At 40.3% G+C, this 17,412-nt stretch overlaps 2 protein-coding genes across 4 annotated transcripts in view; one reads left to right on the forward strand and one right to left on the reverse strand.

Moving 5' to 3' along the window:
- Nucleotides 1–3,905: 3,905 nt before the first annotated feature.
- On the reverse strand, nt 3,906–15,884 carry RWDD2B (RWD domain containing 2B). The gene is made up of 6 exons (XM_036851481.1): nt 15,733–15,884; nt 11,070–11,244; nt 5,845–6,071; nt 5,660–5,727; nt 5,172–5,534; nt 3,906–4,598 (listed from the first exon to the last, which is right to left on the reverse strand). Exons 3-6 carry the CDS (start codon nt 6,049–6,051, stop codon nt 4,364–4,366), a joined length of 873 nt encoding a protein of 290 aa, XP_036707376.1. The 5' UTR covers nt 6,052–6,071; nt 11,070–11,244; nt 15,733–15,884; the 3' UTR covers nt 3,906–4,363.
- Nucleotides 15,885–15,957: 73 nt separating this feature from the next.
- The window catches only part of USP16 (ubiquitin specific peptidase 16), a 30,703-nt gene continuing 29,248 nt past the window's right edge, over nt 15,958–17,412 (forward strand). For 2 of the 3 annotated variants that reach the window (XM_036851472.1, XM_036851476.1), the window contains exon 1: nt 15,958–16,158. The gene's annotated coding sequence lies outside the window, so the exon portion shown is untranslated. The remainder of the gene's footprint in view (nt 16,159–17,412) is intronic. The other variant, XM_036851470.1, reaches the window with a different exon arrangement.

Below are 17,412 nucleotides of genomic sequence, written 5' to 3' on the forward strand. Positions count from 1 at the left end.
TTTTGAAACTAAACTAAACCAAACCAAACCAAACCAAAAATGTTATGATCTAACGACCAAAACAGTGAACTGCTGAAATCAATTACGGTACACTCAGACAACCGAATACAAGACAGTCTTGAAAATATTTAATGTCATGGAAATGTTTACAACCTATTGTTTAATTAAAGAAGGCAGATACAAAGCAGCATGTACAGTATGACTTGTTTAAAAAAGGAAGACAACATATACACATATGCAAAAGTAATATACTAAAAAATAAAACATAAAACAAAAATTTGTCTTTTTGGGCAGGAGATTATGGGTGAGTTTTATATCCAGTTATGTGTACATTTTCTCAATGGTCATCTTTTCTAGTAAAAATATATTGCTTACACTTATTTACATATATTTGGGGGGTGGGGGAAAGCAAGAGAACAAGTTTACAAAATCCAAAATGCCAAACACCCCGGTGGGGGTGGGGTGGGGAATTAAGCCTCCATACTGTATGAGCAAAATTCCTATATTCAGTCATCCAAAGCAAATTATTATTTAGGAACTATTTGAAAATAGTTAATTTGAAAATATTTTAAGAACAAAAGTGATGGTGTATCAAAAATTACTTTTTCCAAGAATGTATGTATACGTATAACTGAATCACTTTGCTGTAAAGTAGAAGTTAACACAACATTGTAAGTCAACTATACTTCAATAAAATCAATTTTTAAAAAAGAACAGGTAAAATAAGAACTTTAGGCCAATAAACTTAAGAATTTTCTTTCTGAAAAAAATCACTTTTTCCTATCATATTGCACTTTGGGTTAAATTTAGTGTTATTTAAAGAATCATAAATTAGAACTTCAAACTATCTCAGGAAGACAATATTGTTGAGAACACATGTCATTTAAACTTCTCTGAAACTACTTAAATTTCTTTCAAAAAATGTATCCGTTTAAAACCAAATAAAATTTTTTTTAATATTAAAAAAATTAAGCCTCCATTTCAGTAATTCCCTGGTTAAAATCGGGAGACACCCTGAACCTCGAAGGTGCCACCCAGGTCCCAGAGAGTATCATTCCTCCAATCATCCCAGCTGTTAGCAACATCCGGGAAATCCCAAGAGAGTAAAAGATAAGTTTTAAAAAACAACAACAACAACAACCACCACCCAACAAAAACCGTTATCTCAGCACCAGAGCTGCAACTGGCACGGCTGCAGGAAGCCCGTCCGAAAGACAAGCGCAGGACTCATGCCAGGGTCAGAATCCTTTCACCAGATCCGAATCCAGCTGTCCCAACTGCGGTTACGCTACCTGCCCAACTGCCCAGCGCTCACCACGTCTCCGACCCTCACGGGCTAGTGCTTCTGGGGCGCACCGACGAAGGCGGGGCGCATGCGTGAAGCGTCCTAGGGCCCCTCCCAGCTGCGTTCTGTAGCTGCACGTGCGGCGGTCCTGCACGGGGGAGGTGCGGGGTTGTAGAAGACGGCCGTGGTGTCTGTTAAGGCCCAGCGCTCTTGGGAGCCGCTCGGGACCCCGGTTTCCGTAGGTAGCCGGGCACCTGCCTTTCATTATGAGCCGGAATCCTCCCTCGTCAGGCCCTGTTCCTCGAAGCAGTCCGCAAAGGGCGTTAAGGCCTCCATCCTTACTCCACGCAGTGGGATCAGATTGCCAGATTGTGCTTAAGTGGAAGCACATGCTCCTTTTACCCCCTTTTGCAGAATTTTTGTGGGCCCAGTTTGTACTATGTAGTTGTAATCATTGTTTCGGCGGGCAGCGGACTGGCAAGTTATGTATGTGCACCTGTCCTTGTATGCCTTTAACTCTTGGCTGCCTTGTAGCTTTAATGGAATTTCACGAATGATACATTATGTTGGGCTTCCCTGATACACAGCTTTCTAAAACCAAAACGAAAAGCAAAACGGTGCCACAGTTATTTTTATACAAGTGCCGAAAGTAATCATCAGTTGTGCACCGCAGCAGATGCAGTTTTTTGTTTGTTTGTTTTAATGCAGTTTATCAAATTAATGTGCAGATGGTAGGACTGGCTTTGACTTTGTTACTCCAATCTGAACATTTGGGCTTGTGGGATTAATTTTAGAATGTTTAAATTTTGTTTTGTTTTACTTGACTCAATAATACTATTGTTTGTACAGGAATTACTTTTACAAATAAAAATGGACACGTAGTCAATGTTTTCTGCCCCTACTCTTACGTTCTATAGATCTTTTAATTTTTAAACATGATTTGATTTGGGACTAAAAGTTTCTTTTAAGGGTTTATCATTATTTCTTTATAGATGATACCAGTTCAAGATATTTTTCAGATTAATACATGACAAACTGTCACTGTGGAATAAAGATACATACTGAACAATTTTACATTTAAGGATGTCTATATATGAAGTACATAATCATTGGTAAAAGTCTAAGAAAGCTATATTGCCTCTAACATTTAATTATAGTTTCTTACAGCTTTTATTGTGTCTCTTACATTATATAATGTAGGCAGGACCACCTAATTTGCTGTTTTCTAATACTTCCATCCACTCTCCAAAAAAATTTATTAATCATGAGGTTGGAAAATCTGTACTTCTCTTGGTCACTGTGTTAATAGTCCAATGTCTAAATTTGACAGGTCTGTCTGGGAAGAAAACTTATAATGCTACATTATTGTAGTCTATGTTTTTATATTACACTTGAGATCTATATATTTACACATAACAATGTGTTTTTTATTAAAATAATGTACAAAGACTAAAAAAATTATAGCAATTTAGTCCTGCTGAAAGTAACATGTGCATCACCTGGCCCCTTTGGTGGCCTCTAGGGATGTCAGTCTCATGCTCTGTGGGGTATTTCACCCAAATCTGGAAGTGGCCGGAGTGAGTCAGAAACTAAACGACCAGCTGGTTCAGCTGGCTGTGTGGTGGCAGCGGAGGAAGGACTGGCATTTCCAGGGCAACTGACAGGGCACTGGGGAGGTGGGCAGCATGGAGGGAATCTGAGGAAGCACATAAGATTTGCAGCCAATATAGGCACTGTGCTATGAATACCATTTGGATTCTTATTTGTGTTTATATTTAAGATCTATCCACATTGCCTTGTTAGTTCTACTTTATTACTTTTGATTTTTACTTGGATAGTATGTAGCATAATGTATTTACTGATTCACTTAGTGATGGGCACCTACATTGCCTCCAACTTTTTACTAAGATAAACAATGCATTATGTCCCCCCACGCCCACCCCTCTACCCAAGTCTGACTTTTCAAGGAATACCCAACACACAGTACCAAGCTGAGTGCTAGCAATTAGTAAATATTTAATAAACACTTTGGAAACTGATTTATGGGGGGCCTCAAAATCCAGGTAGTGTGTTTACTTGACTCTAGGTCAATTTGCTGAAAATAAATTTACAGAAAGCCACTTCCAGAGAGAAAAATTTGTCAAAATCCAATTTTCCAAAAACGAATGCTCTAAGTTACCAGTTTGATGAATAGTTGAGGCCTATTAAAAAGTTTGAGCTCTGCTCGTGCTTCAAAGCCTTCTGTGAGGTGAGCCAAGAAGCAGGGGCAGAGCATAAGTATACAAAAATAGAGATGAACTGAAAACTCCATTTAAGAAAAATTTCACTTACCTTTGTATCAAATGCCTGGGGCAGATGCAAAACTTATGCTTTGAAAAAAATCTATTTGGCAAACTTGCTTTTAACTGCTAGTAACAGGCAGAGAAATATACATAAAACTGGTTTTATTTCATAATAAGCTGTCTAGAGATAGGCAGCGGCTAGTGTTCGATCAGTAGTTTAACAGCTTGAGGACTGGCATCTCTGTGGCTCTCTTGGCCCTTCCTTCCCTCGTGGTTGAAAGGACTACTGCAGCTCCAGCCATCACTTTGGTATTTCGGACAGAAAGAGAGGGAAGATGTGCCCTAGCTGCATCTATCATTTTAATCAGGGAAGCAAAAGTTTTCCCAAAGGCTCCCTGGCCCCCCCGCCCCGCAGCTGCAAGAGAGCCTGGAGAGAGTGAGCATTAAACTTTCCCAGGTTCTTAGTGGAGGCAGATAAAGGGGAAGGGGATTGGGAATAAGTGGCAAGTTATCACCAACGCTATCGTCCTCAAATATAATTAACTTCTCTCTCAAAATAGGTAGTTTATTTATATGTCAAGACATGTCTATCAACAATTTTAAGATTATAAAACTCAGTTCTGCATTCAATCATGAATATTTTTAACAGATGCATTTCAGCTATACTACTTTTCCTCTTTTTCCCCCTTAACATTTTAGAATGGGACTAAAGTGAAATTACTTAATCTTTCAAGAAAGAGTCGGGGAGAAAGTCAAAAGACCAACAGCAGCAAAACACTTTCAACTACTCCTCTGCTCATTGTCCTTCCACACCAAAGAACATCTGGAAAACATCCCCACATCCTTTGCCATTTAAAAACTGATACAGTTGACCAAAGTCCATGTGGTTTCCTCTGGCTCCATTAACACTGAATACTTTTTCTTCAAAAACTGAAAATTTTCTTTGTCTTTCCATTTCCTCAGTTGTACCATCAAAAGCAATGTCTTCTCGATGGCGAATTAAAATTCTCTTCCAGTTTAATTTTCTGAGTCTGAAAGAAATTTTCAGAGGAGAAATTTTGAAAATGTGTTGTGTATTCTAAAGCACTGAAAATAGAAGTTATAAAACAGATTCCTCAGTGCCTTTTCCTAGAAGTAAAGAAATCTACTTTTATCTCCCATGGATTTTATTTTAATCAAATATGATTCTGGTTATAATCCCACCCCCAAACTCACTTATTGCCATTATCACTGCCTCGTATTAGCATTTTAGAAATGTGGAAATTGCTGAATCTCGACCTCCCAAAGGGACTTCTCAGAAATGAGAAGATTAGAAACCCCCTTGTTTCACAGGGTTCACACAACTTACAGCATCACTAAGATGATGGAAGAACCAGATCCATAGACATGGAGGGGACAGTAGACACCATCTTGGGCAGGGGCTCGATTTAACATCTATCTACAGAACATCTTCTCTGCGCCCTGTATTAGGCGAAGGGAGTGATGCTGATCATATGTGAGTGCTGTTTTAGACTGAGTGCCCATACATACTGATTTCCACATCTCTAGTGTCGTGTTTAGTACTAAAATTATTGACAAGGCATACAAAAGTCGTGAAAGCCAACCTTGACCAGAATTCTTCACAGGCACTTTGTGGGCCTTCCACACACACAACACCAGGTTTCCCAGGCATGCTAAACCCAGATAGGGAAAGCTCCTTTGCCCACTCTAGAATGTTCTTTCTTTTGCATTTGTTGTAGATGTGATGGCTGTAGATCCAGAGTCTTGTGAGAATAAGGTCAACTGGCTGGACTGTACTTCCTGGAGCAGGGGAAGGTGTGGTGTCTTTGCTGACATAGCCAGAAGCGTGTTCTCTAACCCACTCTGTGGCATTCAATATACAGACATCTCCGAGACAATTCTTTTGTAGGTATGTGGTCAGATCTGTATTCAGCTGAGCCTGCTGGGATCTACTTAATAATACTGATCTGATGGAAAAGATACGGGATTAAAAAATTAAATCAATTTTCTTGGAACAGAAAACAAACTTGAGAATTGCTTTTATTCTCAGATTAGTTTTGACCTCTAGAGTTGGCCAGTTTCTGTACCATACCTGACAGTAATTTCAGGCAGAACTGCAGGGTATTTGAAAGGAAGAACACAGGCCAGAGAAAACATCACCTGATTTAAAAAAAAAAAAAGGGGTGGGGGTGGGGAAATGCCATAAGTGCTGTTTTAAGTTGAGACATGTTTCAAAAGTAAACATGAAACATGCTTCCAAAAGTAAAATTGAATTACCATTGCTTCCTCAGGTATGTCCAGGTTCATAGTGATAGTAAAGTAAACTTTTGAAGATCGTCCTTCCATTGTCCTCTTTTCAATACAATCTTTTAGTTCTGCTAAAGCCAGCTGGTCATTCACTATGAGCTCATTCACACCGGGGAACATACTGGCTAGCAGGTCTAACTCAGAGAGCTGGGCCTCTGCCTGTTCAATCTCAATCATTTTTGGATATCTGTAGGTTTCTAGGAAGATAGGATAATAGAGACATTTACAAGTATTTATACAATCTTGGGAGAACTCAATATGGGTACTTACTGAATATGGATACTTATTGAAAATTTGATTTCTTCATAAAATATGAAATTTAATCAGAGTACCTTCTGGTTATTCTACTTTCAGATGTAATATGCTAAGGACCCAAAGAAAGGGACAATCCAATGAGAGCCATAAAACTCTAATAATAAGCAGGCACCAAATTCTTCTGTTTCTAGATAGTTGATGTGGCATCTTGAGCTGCCACAATGAGCAATTACATTGAAGTAAACTAATTATGTAGTCAAACGCCATATCAATGATATAACAAGGACAGAGGCTCTGATTGGTTACCTTGGAAAGTTAGAATGAAAAGAATAAGAGAGTTAGTTATGTGGATGGTTAATTTTTCCCTCTTAACTTAATATTCGTTAGTTTTTAAAAAAAGTAGAAGAATGTGAAAAAGAGAAAACAAAGGCTAATTATCCCATAGCTCAAGTAACCCATGTTAACATTTAAAAAAAAAGTACAAGATTATAAAATTCAAATGGCAGAGAAAGGTTAAAAAATGAAGATAGTTTGCTGCTGGTGATTGCTTCCCCTATCTGTCCAAGTCCCTGATCCAAGGCAGAGTTTTTGGTGTTTCAGAAACAGAACACATTTTAGGCATTATACATATATGGAAAACACATGTTGGTATAATGTGTAAATAAACGTAGAGAATGAAATATATAATTAAAATGTAACTACAGGGGATCATATATACACATCTTTTTTCCTTACTTCCTATCCCTCTTCCCCCCGAATATATTTTGGAGATCTATTCACTGTCAGCACATATTGCTCTATCTCATTCTTTCTAGTGGTTGACTGTCATACTGACTCATGTAGATATGTCATAATTTATTGCGTTTGTTATCTACTGATGGGCACTTGGGTTGCTTCCAGATTTTTTCTATTATGAACACTTCTATAATGGTAGTTTATATATATATATATATGTGCATGTATATATATATATACATATATATATATATATACACATAAGCATGTTGAACTGTGAATACTGTATATTCAAGAATCAGTTTGTAGAGGTGGCTGGTTGGTACAGCATTTAAAAATTTTGGTAGATATTGCCAAGCTGCCTTCCAGAAAGTTACTACATGGAAGTTTAAAATTTTTACACAGTCCCCTCCTTTAAAAAAAATTCTTAATAGTCTTTTTATGGTGTTCTGTGTCTGTGTGTGCCATTCATGAGTTTTTATTTGTAAGGTGGCAAACTCACCAGCCTTTTCTTTTACACATTCTGGACTTTGAATCTTTGTTAGAAAAGTCTTCCCCACTCCAAGGTTATAAAGGTTACCAAGCTGCTAATCAAAATATGATTTAAAAAAATTTTTAGAATTTGATAAATTGATTTTAATTTCATTTGCAAGAAAAAGTGTGGGGCTTTCTAATAAAACATGAAGGCTGAGCACATGTATTTATTTCTCTTTCTCTCTTTTTCCCCCATTAAAACTAGAGTAAAGGAACAGATTCTTAAATACAAAGGGAGAGGAAATAATAGATAAAAGCTGTCAACAAAATTCTGGAAGATGGAAAGGGGTGAATGAATTATAACTAACAAATTTCAGCTTTCTTCCCTCTGTTAACTGCTTGGTCAGGTGGGGAAGGGAGCTGCAGAACTTCAGAAAGGCTCAGTACTGTCAACACCAGCTACCTTGGAAAGCAGCAGTGTGTATGCAGTAGAAAACATGAATTTGTTGAAAGTCTAGAGTCTAGACTTTAATTAGACTCTAGTTCAGCGTCTCTTAATATTGGTACCACTGACATTTTGGATGAGATAACTCTGTGTGTGTGTGTGTGTGTGTGTGTGTGTGTGTGTGTGTGTGTGTGTGTGGCAATCTCTATCTTTTAATTATAGTATTTAGACATTTACATTTAATGCAATATTCATGTTAGGTCTTAAGTCAACCATTTTGTTTTCTATCTGTTTTCCATTTCTTTGGGTTTTTTTTCCTGCCTTTTTGAAAACATTTTGTAATTCCATTTTGGTTAATCTATAATGTTTTTGCATGTATTTTTTTTTATAAATTTATTTATTTATTTTTGGCTATATTGGATCTTTGTTTCTGTGCGAGGGCTTACTCTAGTTGCAGCGAGCGGGGGCCACTCTTCATCGCAGTGCGCGGGCCCCTCACTATCGCGGCCTCTCTTGTTGCGGAGCACAGGCTCCAGATGCGCAGGCTCAGCAGTTGTGGCTCACGGGCCCAGTTGCTCCACGGCATGTGGGATCCTCCCAGACCAGGGCTCGAACCCGTGTCCCCTGAACTGGCAGGCAGACTCTCAACCACTGCGCCACCAGGGAAGCCCCACGTATTTCCTTTTATAGCCTTTTTAGTGGTTACTCTAAATTATATATACATAACATTATATATATATAATTACACACATATGTATATACAAATTATAACAGTCTACTGGTATCATATTTTACCAGTGTCAGTAAAATACAGAAATCTTATGTCACTTTTACTTTAACCTCCCTCCATTAATAATATAGTGATCTTAAATTTTTCTTCTACATATATTTAGAACAACAGTGTAATAATTTTTGATTCAGCCATCAAATGTGATGTAGAAAGCTCAAGGAAAATCCATTTTATTCATTCATATTTTTGCTCAGTCATGATATTTCCTCCATAATTCCTTTATTGTTTCTTTTCTGTTTAGAAAACTTACTTTAGCCATTCTTTTAGGGTAAGTCTTCTACTTACAAATTCTCTTAGTTTTCCTTTATCATAGAATGTCTTGATTTCTCCTTCATTCCTGAAGCATATTTTCACTGGATATAAGTATTCTGGGATGATAGTTCTTTACTTTCAGCATTTGAACAGTATTATGCGTCTTCCTTCTGGTCTCCATAGTTTCTGATGAAAAATGCTCTCTTATTTGAATTGTTTACCCTTATAGCTAAGGTTCATTTTGCTCTTGCTGCTTTCAAGACTTTTTTCTTTTAGTTTTCGGAAGTTTGACTATGATGTGTCTTGATGTGGATTTCTTTGGGTTCATCTTGCTTGACATTAATCTGGTCTCTTGAATCTGTTTATACCTTTTGACAAATTTGGGGAATTTTCAGCCATTATTTCTTCAAGTACATTTTCAGTTCTGTCCTCTTTCTCCTCTCCTTCTGGGATGACATGAATGTCAGATCTTTTGTTAGAGTCTCACATGTCCCTAAAACTCTATTTATTTTTGGTCTATTTTCTCTCTGTTATTCAGATTGGGTAATTTTTGTTGTAACTTCCAGTTTGCTGATTCTTTCCTTTGCTCCTTTCCTTCTGGTGTTGATTCTATCTACTGCGTTTTTAACTTTGGTTGTTGTATTTTTCATTTCTAACATTTCTTTTTAGTTCTTCTTTATATCTTCTGTTTCTCTACTGAGACTCTATTTTTTTCATTTGCTTCAAGTGTGTTTGTAATTGCTTGTTGAAAACTTTTATGATAGGGGTTTTAAAATCTTTGTCAGATAAGTCTCCCATCTCTGTCATTCTGGTATTGGCATCTATTGATTTTCTTTTTTCATTTAGTTTGAGATTGTCATTGTCCTTGGTATGATGAGCGATTTTGATTGAAACTTGGACACTTGGGGTATTAGGAGACTGTGGATATTATTTAAATCGTCCATTTTAGCATGCTTTTTCTGATAATGCTTCAGGAGGGGAAGAGGTGGGTGCTGCTTCATTACTACCAAGTGTGAAAGAAATCCAGGCTCCCTACTCAGCTTTTATTGACATCTAAGGTGAGTGGGGGAGTGGAGAGAGTTCTTCATTACTGCTGGGTGAGGATGGGAGTTCTAGTGCCACTGTAGGCCTCTAAGGATACCTCCCTGGCTGGGAGTGATAGGAGTGCCTCATTATTGCTCCCCAGGTGGCCTCCACTAACACCAGGGTTAGGGGTGGCTTTGTAAATGGTAGGTGGTGTTGAGAGCTCTGACTTTCCACTAGACCTCTCTGACATGCCAACACCCCAGAAGGACAAAAGAGGGTCCCTTGTTATTGCTGCATCACGTGGACGTACAAACTCTTCATGTGGTCTGACATGGACCTGACATGGGGCTGACACTGACACTGTAGTGCAGTCCTTGTTACTGCCTAGCAGGGAAGAAAGTCCTGGGTCCCAACTCAGACATTTTGGCACCTTTCTGACAAGGGGTGGGCATTAGGTGCTTATTACAGCTCAGTGAAGATGGAATCTAGGCTCCCTTTGCTGGTGTTAGTAGGGGAGAGGCCACAGTGTTTTCGTGGGATTTGCCTGGTATACAGTATTTATTATTTAAATGTTTTCTGTCTTGCTAGACTGTACTTTTCTTGATACCTTATTAGATAGAGCAGGTTTTTGTTAGGGCTTAAATTTTTCTTTTTTTTTTCCGGTTGGTACCCTTGGATTTCTGGATACCAATTCAAATATGACAGAGAGACACAAAGTGAGCAAATGCTGTTGGAAAAATGGCACCAATAGACGTGCTCAACGGTTGCCACAAACCTTCAATTTGTAAAAAACACAGTATCTGCAAAGTGCAATAAAATGAGGTATGCCTGTATACCCAAACAGTAGAATATTATAATTTAAAAAATGGATATTAACATTGATGTTCATTTTATATGGTTACCTAAAATAGTAGATTGTAGAGCAATATAAATAATCTTAATCAATAAATAATGATATTACTATTCATTCTTATACCATCACACATATTTGAAAAAAAATCACAAAGAGAAGTCACCGAACTATTAACAGTTGGCTAAATGTGGGTAGAGGGAAGAAGAGAAGGATTTTCACTTTTTAATTTGTGTGCTTCTATATTGTTTGATGTTTTATGATTAGCATGTAGTACTTCTAAATTCACCAGAAAAAAAATAAGGGTTACTCTTCCGAATGGAGAAGAAGAGCTCAATCCCACTGTTGCAGAGGCAAACATGGCTTACCTTCTCAATAAGAATTTACTCCGTGAAATCAAACACCATTATTTCAGCTAGTGGTGCCTTCATGGAATTCCTTTTAATCGTTGGTAAAGGTTTATTGAGCAGCTACTATATGTAGAGTTTCATCCTTCATTCCTTCTTGGAACTTTCTATTTAGTTCGAAGATCAGGACTTATATCTAATAAAATATAGAACAATGAAGGTAAAAAGGCCAAGTGTTAAATGACCAGTATAGGTATTATCATGAGGATTAAGATGAGAGCATAATCAATGAAATAGGTCATCAGGAAAGATTTGAGGAAGGCAGCAGGATATGAGTTGAGCCTTGAAGGAAGGGTAAGACTTAGACAAGGGAGGAGGAGGCATAGTGGGGAGAGAGAACAGGTGTGCAAGGCAGGAAAGCACAAGAAAAACAGCATAGGCCTGAACCTGTCCCTTCTTCACAAGCCCAACTACCAAGGTCTAATTCAGGGACTCATCATTTGTAATATTTCTTCTTGTGCTGGTTACTTTCTGATTATCCTCTAAATTCATTCTTGGTCCTTCTTTTCCCTGCCCTGGACTCTGGACAGCTGACCTCTATAGCCTATAGCACCCAAGTCTTCTGCCTTTCTTGTGGTTGGGTTCAGCCAATGCTCTGGCAGGAAGTGGGAGGATGGGAGGAGAAAGAGGCTAGGATATTTCCTCACTACTCCTTCCCTGCTTTGGTGGTATTCTGACAATGGCTGTGACCCTCTATGACCAAGCTTCTGCAGGCAGCCCCTCTTCTTTAGTTCCAGCAGAACTTACAGCCTAGGGATAGTCATGGTTCCTTTAAACCTGGCCACACCTCTGTAAATAGCCCCTTTATTAAACAGCCTATTCAAAGTTTCAAAGTTGAGTGTGTATCTATTTCCTTCCAGAACCATGACTCCTCTTACCTGGTCTCCGCCTCTAATATCTCTCCATCAACCATCAATTCACACTCCACATTGTCATTATATTGATTGTATGCAGTGTCTAACAGAAGTATACTGAGACAAGCAAGAGGGCGCCAACTATCTATTAGGGAAAAGTTCACATAATCGGTGATTGGGCAACAGTGTTGTGGTCTGGGAGGATGGGGTGGGGGTGTGTTAGGTTCCCGGGGGGAAAGGCATACTGGCTGACGACCCTGACAGCTACCCAATAGAGTTGAGACAGGCTGGGGCCTGGGACCTTTTGCTGCAGTGCTTGCATGCGGACAAATGTCTCCTCGAGCAAAAAAATACAAAGAAACTGTAAGGGACTAAAAATGACTACATGCAGGCGCAACTGGGGCAAATTATGAACAACATACAAAAAGACCAAAAACCCACACAGCACCACCAATGGGGTGGGCAGACCACCCCGACCCCTGGACCCACCCTATCCTCACCCCATATAAGGAAACAGCTCCCCCTGCCCCCCGAGTGAGCAAGGGAACTTGTTACTTGTTTTTGCTCCCTCCTGCTGCAGCAGGGGTTCCAATAAAGCCCTGCCTGAATTTCTTGTCTGGCCTCTTATCAATTTCTATTGATTAAGGAGGCCAAGAACCCTGGTCAGTAACAGAATGAATTTATCCCAGTTCACCATCTGGCTGTTAGTTTCAAAGACACAGTATCACAAAATGCCAGCGTATTGAGAGCGGATCCACTTCCCAAAGGGTGCCTTGCATCATCCATTATAAGCCCTCTAAGAACATGTCTCTCTATTTATTCAAGTCTTCTTTATTTCATCCAATATAGTTGGGTCATTTCTTTAACATCAGAAAATGGTATTTGGCCAACAATTTAGCTAGTTCACTCTATGGTACTTTTAAAGAGCAAAAAAAGTTCTTCCACTTAAAAAGAAATGCAAACTACTCAGAGGTGTCAGGTCAGTAGCTGCAATGGGTCCTGTCAAAAACACACCAAAGATTATGGGAATGATTAATGTAGTGGGGTGTTAACTTCACTAGGATTAACTGGACACGAATCAGGAAAATATGAAAATAATGTCATGTATACGATAGGCAGTCTCCACAGATCAGAGTATAAACCAATGCCAACACCACCTAATCATTCCCAATCCCAGTGGTTCTCAACTCATGTCCTTAAAACGCCTTACCAGGGTGTCAATGCCATGTTGGGAAAAAAAAAATACATAAAGCATTGTGTGCTTAAATAAGTTCTTGAAATGCTGAATGACACAAAGCTCAACAGGTTTCTTTAGGGTGACCATGGGTCATCTTCTTGTCCTGACTGGTTTAGTATTTATCCTAGACAAAAGTGACCCCATTTGTACAATAAACTTTTTTTTTTTTTTTTGGCCATACCTCGCTGCATGTGGAACTTCCCCAACCAGGGATTGAATCTGTGCCCCCTGCATTGGAAGCATGGAGTCTTAACCACTGGATCACCAGAGAAGTCTAGGACAATAAATTATATGGCACACTTTTTGTGTGTGATTTCTCAGAGTCTTTATTGTTAGATGCCAATATGCACCATGAATTTCTAACAAGAGGGTTTAGTATGCATAGTATCCCAAACCTTTCTGACCCTCAAACATTTTTTCCAGACCTAATGATATTTGCTCTTCTCTACACAGTTAGAACTGCACATGCCTCCCTCCTTTAAATATAATGTTTGCTTTACTCTCTAGTGACTTTGTATATTTTTATATCCTACTATTTTCACTTGACATCCTAACTTAATTAAGCATTTGCTCAATTATTAAAAATATCTTCATAAATATTTAAAATTCCTGGATTATTGGAATTCCGTATCTTTTCTAGTCGTGTTGGAGTTGAGGAAACTAGGAAACAACTTGTTACATGGTTATTAGAGAAGGTGAATTTACTTCGGTTTTTTTATCATAGTGGTTTAAGTATGTACTCTGTTACCAGACTGCCAAGGTGCAACTCCTGGCTCTGCCAATTACCAACTGTGTGACCTTAGGCAGGTGGCTTAATTTTCTGTGCCTCAGTCTCCCCATCTCCAGAATGGGAATGACAGGGTGGCTGTGAGGATTAAATGAGGATGTGTGGAAAGTGCTTAAATTAGTGCCTGGTAACAGATTAAGTGCCATAAAGTACTTGCTATTATTATTATATTCATTCAACAAATGTTTCTTGAGCACCTATTGTGTTGTCAAACACTAAGACTCTAATGGACAAACGTAACAAAAAAACTCCGCTCTCAGAGATTTAATCTAGTGGGAGAAGACCATGACAACAAAACCCACACATATATGTATGTCCAGTGAATAACGGTTATGAAGAAGATAAAGAAGGTAAGGCTCAAGTTGCAGGGTGGGTGGTTGAATTTTACACGGGGTGGCCAGGGACAGCCTCTCTGCTAAGGTGACTGCAGGGAAGAGACCTGAAGGCACTGAAGAAGAAAGCCATGTGTTTAACTGGGCAAAAAGTTTTCCAGGCAAAAGGAACAGCATGTCCAAGGTCCATGAAGCAGGATGGTGCTACACCAGGTGGCTGGAGCCGGATGAGCCAGGGGAAGGGTTTTAGGACACAAGGTTAGAAAGGAAGTATGGGGCAGTTCATGTTGGAACTCATAGGGATGGCTAGGATTTGGGATTTTATCCTGACTGATATGGAAGGCCACTGGAGGGGTTTGACTTATGAAGAGGCCCGCACTCACTGCCGGGAAGAGGGTAGGGGAACAAGGATGGAAGCAGGGTGACCAGGTTAGGCACCACAATGATAGGAGGAGAGGTGATGGTGGTTTGGATTAAGGTATGGCGATGGAGGTGGTAAGCAACTGTTCATGTTCTGGACATAGATTTAGTATAGAACCAATAGGATTATTGATGAATTATATGTGAGCTGCAAGAATAACTCCAAGGCTTTAAGAAACTGGAAGAATGGATCTGCCATTTACTTAGATGGGGAAGATGATGGAAATGTGAAGTTTGGTTTTAGACATACTAGGTAATGGAGTGCCTATCAGGACACCTATTAAGCAGAGATGTCCAGCTATGAGATCCGGCTGAAGATATAATTTGGGGAGTAATCGACATTTATTTAAAGGCACGTTTGTTTACTCAGTCAGGGAGTGAGTGAATTTGGGAGGAGGCCTCATTGAGTTTGGAGGTCTGGAAGATGAAATGGAACCAGCAAAGTGTGGGACTAATAGACCTACGGGTGGACAACTACAGTGATGTCACAAGTAAGTGATTTGTCAAATTATTTTCGTAGATGAGATTTCAGTCCCAGAAACACCCTTATGAGAATTTTCTGACTCGAGATTTTAATGAATGCTGTAAGAACGCAGAATGAATCTTGAGTTTCCTGAGTGGAATCCTTTTTCCCCCCCTAAGTTTTTTTTTTTTTTAAGGGCGGAGCGCGTCTCGCTGCCCGACTCCTAACCGTCTCAGAAAGTTGCCAGGGCCACTACCGAAGCCAGACTCGCAGGGGCCCTCGCCCCTAACGACTGACCAGGCCGGGGGTGGGGGTGGGGGTGAGGGTGAGGGTGAGGGTTGGGGTGGGGGTGCGGGGAGGGTAAAGGGATGGGCGGGGCCAGGAAACCCCGAAGCCAGCTCTAACCAATGAGCGGTGAGAAGGTCGTGGGAAGGCGGTGCCACCAGGTCGCCAAGTTCCCGGGACGTGGAAGGGGCCGCTGCAGCGACGGACCCCCCTAATCCCGCTGAGCACCAGTGGACAAGGACTCACCTCGAGCCATGGACCCCCTCGGTGCTGTAACCCCGAGTTTCCCGGCAGTACGGACAGCTCAATTCTCATCCGGAGGGAGCCTCAGAATTCTAGGGCTAGGCAACCGGAAGTCTACAAACCGCTCTGGCCCGGCAGCCTGGGAAAGTGAGACCGAGTCCTCCAGGCTGGCGCATGCGCACTCGCAGGCCCGCTCATCCCGGAAGCCCGAGCAGAGACCAGTGGGATTCCTGGGCCCAGCTTCCTTCTTCTCGGTCGCGCAGTTTTTGTTCTACCGGATTGGCGTTTCCCAGCTGCTGCCACTGTCAGTGAGACGCATAGCCGGCAAGTTTCCTGAGTCAGGAAATGGTCCATTAAAATAACACTGCTCAAATTTGGACTCGCAGCGGAATCTTTCGAGGATCTTGATATAATGCAGATCGGGATTCGGTAGGTAGTGGTGGGGTCCCACTTTCTGCATTCCTAAGATCTTCCCAATCAGTAACGATCCTCCTGGTCCCTGAAGGACGCTGAGTAGCAAGGCAATAGGAACAGGTGAGCGTGGATGCTGGCCTTGGCGACCTTAGGAAGGACCCTGTGCATGCACAGAAATTTGTCCCGGCTAATAAAAGGACAGTTTGAACGCGACTCCAACACGAGAGTAATTAAAAATGTTTTTCTTCACGAACTAAATATACACAATGCACTTTTTCCTTTACGTTACATATTCATTGTAGAAATCTCAAATTTATAAGATTTGTAAACTGATATCCATTGATGTCAGGTACTATTGAAACTGCTAGGTGGCGTTTTTTTTTTGGGGGGGGAGCGCTCCCAGGAGCTCTGCTCCTTTATGTCTCAGAGCAGAAAGAATTCAGCCAGAGGCAAAGTGATGGATAAGAAGTGATTTATTAGAATAGGACGTTTGTGAGGCTTACAGGCGGGCAGGCGAGCGTTGTGCTGCCCCGAGTACTTCGTGGGTTACATTTTTATAATCAAAGGAAAAGTGGGGAGGGGGAAAAGACCAGCTTCTTCCTCATTCTTGAGTAGATGTCATGTTTCCATCATCAGCTCCTCCTCCAGGTTGGGCAGGGGAGTTTTTCTTGTCCCTACATGGTCAAGCTGGGACTGTCATGGCACTGTGGAAAAATTATTTCAGGTCTCAGTACAATGAGGGTCTTTCACTTTGAAGTGTCACCTTTCCATAAATTATTGTTTTTTATGTGTGCAGAGAGCATGTCCTAGGGGTCATTAACTTACTGAGCTCACTGGGCAGGATGTGGGTCTCATGCTACCATTGTTTTATTGTTTTGAGGCATGCCTCATTCTTCTGTTGCATGGTTTTGTGGTTAGGCAAACCTGCATTCTTGAGTGATCATTAACTTACTGTGGTCTCCCAAAGCCCCCTAAAGTTCCCTCTTTATCTACAATCCCCTAATGGGGTTTCTGAGCTATTTGATTATCCTACTCTATCCCTATCAGTTTTTTTTTGAAGTAAAAATGAAATGAACATCTTAAATGTATATTTGCTGAGTTTAGACAAATGCAAACACCTTTGTAACTCAAATCCTGTTAAGATATAGAACATTACCAGCACCCCAGAAAGTTCCTAAATGCTCCTCCCAGTCAGTCCCCACCCAACCCAAGAGGCAACCACTACTCTGATTTTTTTTCCCACCACAATTAGTTTTGCCTGTTCCAAAA

The sequence above is a fragment of the Balaenoptera musculus genome, chromosome 4, assembly GCF_009873245.2.
Source record: "Balaenoptera musculus isolate JJ_BM4_2016_0621 chromosome 4, mBalMus1.pri.v3, whole genome shotgun sequence".
Lineage (NCBI taxonomy): Eukaryota > Metazoa > Chordata > Mammalia > Artiodactyla > Balaenopteridae > Balaenoptera > Balaenoptera musculus.

Excerpts from the sequence above, each read along its gene's own strand:
- RWDD2B (XM_036851481.1), bottom strand. The coding sequence starts at position 6,051 with ATGATTGAGATTGAACAGGCAGAGGCCCAGCTCTCTGAGTTAGACCTG. Across the intron at positions 5,535-5,659 it reads CTGCCTGAAATTACTGTCAG|ATCAGTATTATTAAGTAGAT; the intron begins GTATGGTACAGA and ends CTTTTCCATCAG. Across the intron at positions 4,599-5,171 it reads TGTGAAGAATTCTGGTCAAG|ACTCAGAAAATTAAACTGGA; the intron begins GTTGGCTTTCAC and ends AATTTCTTTCAG.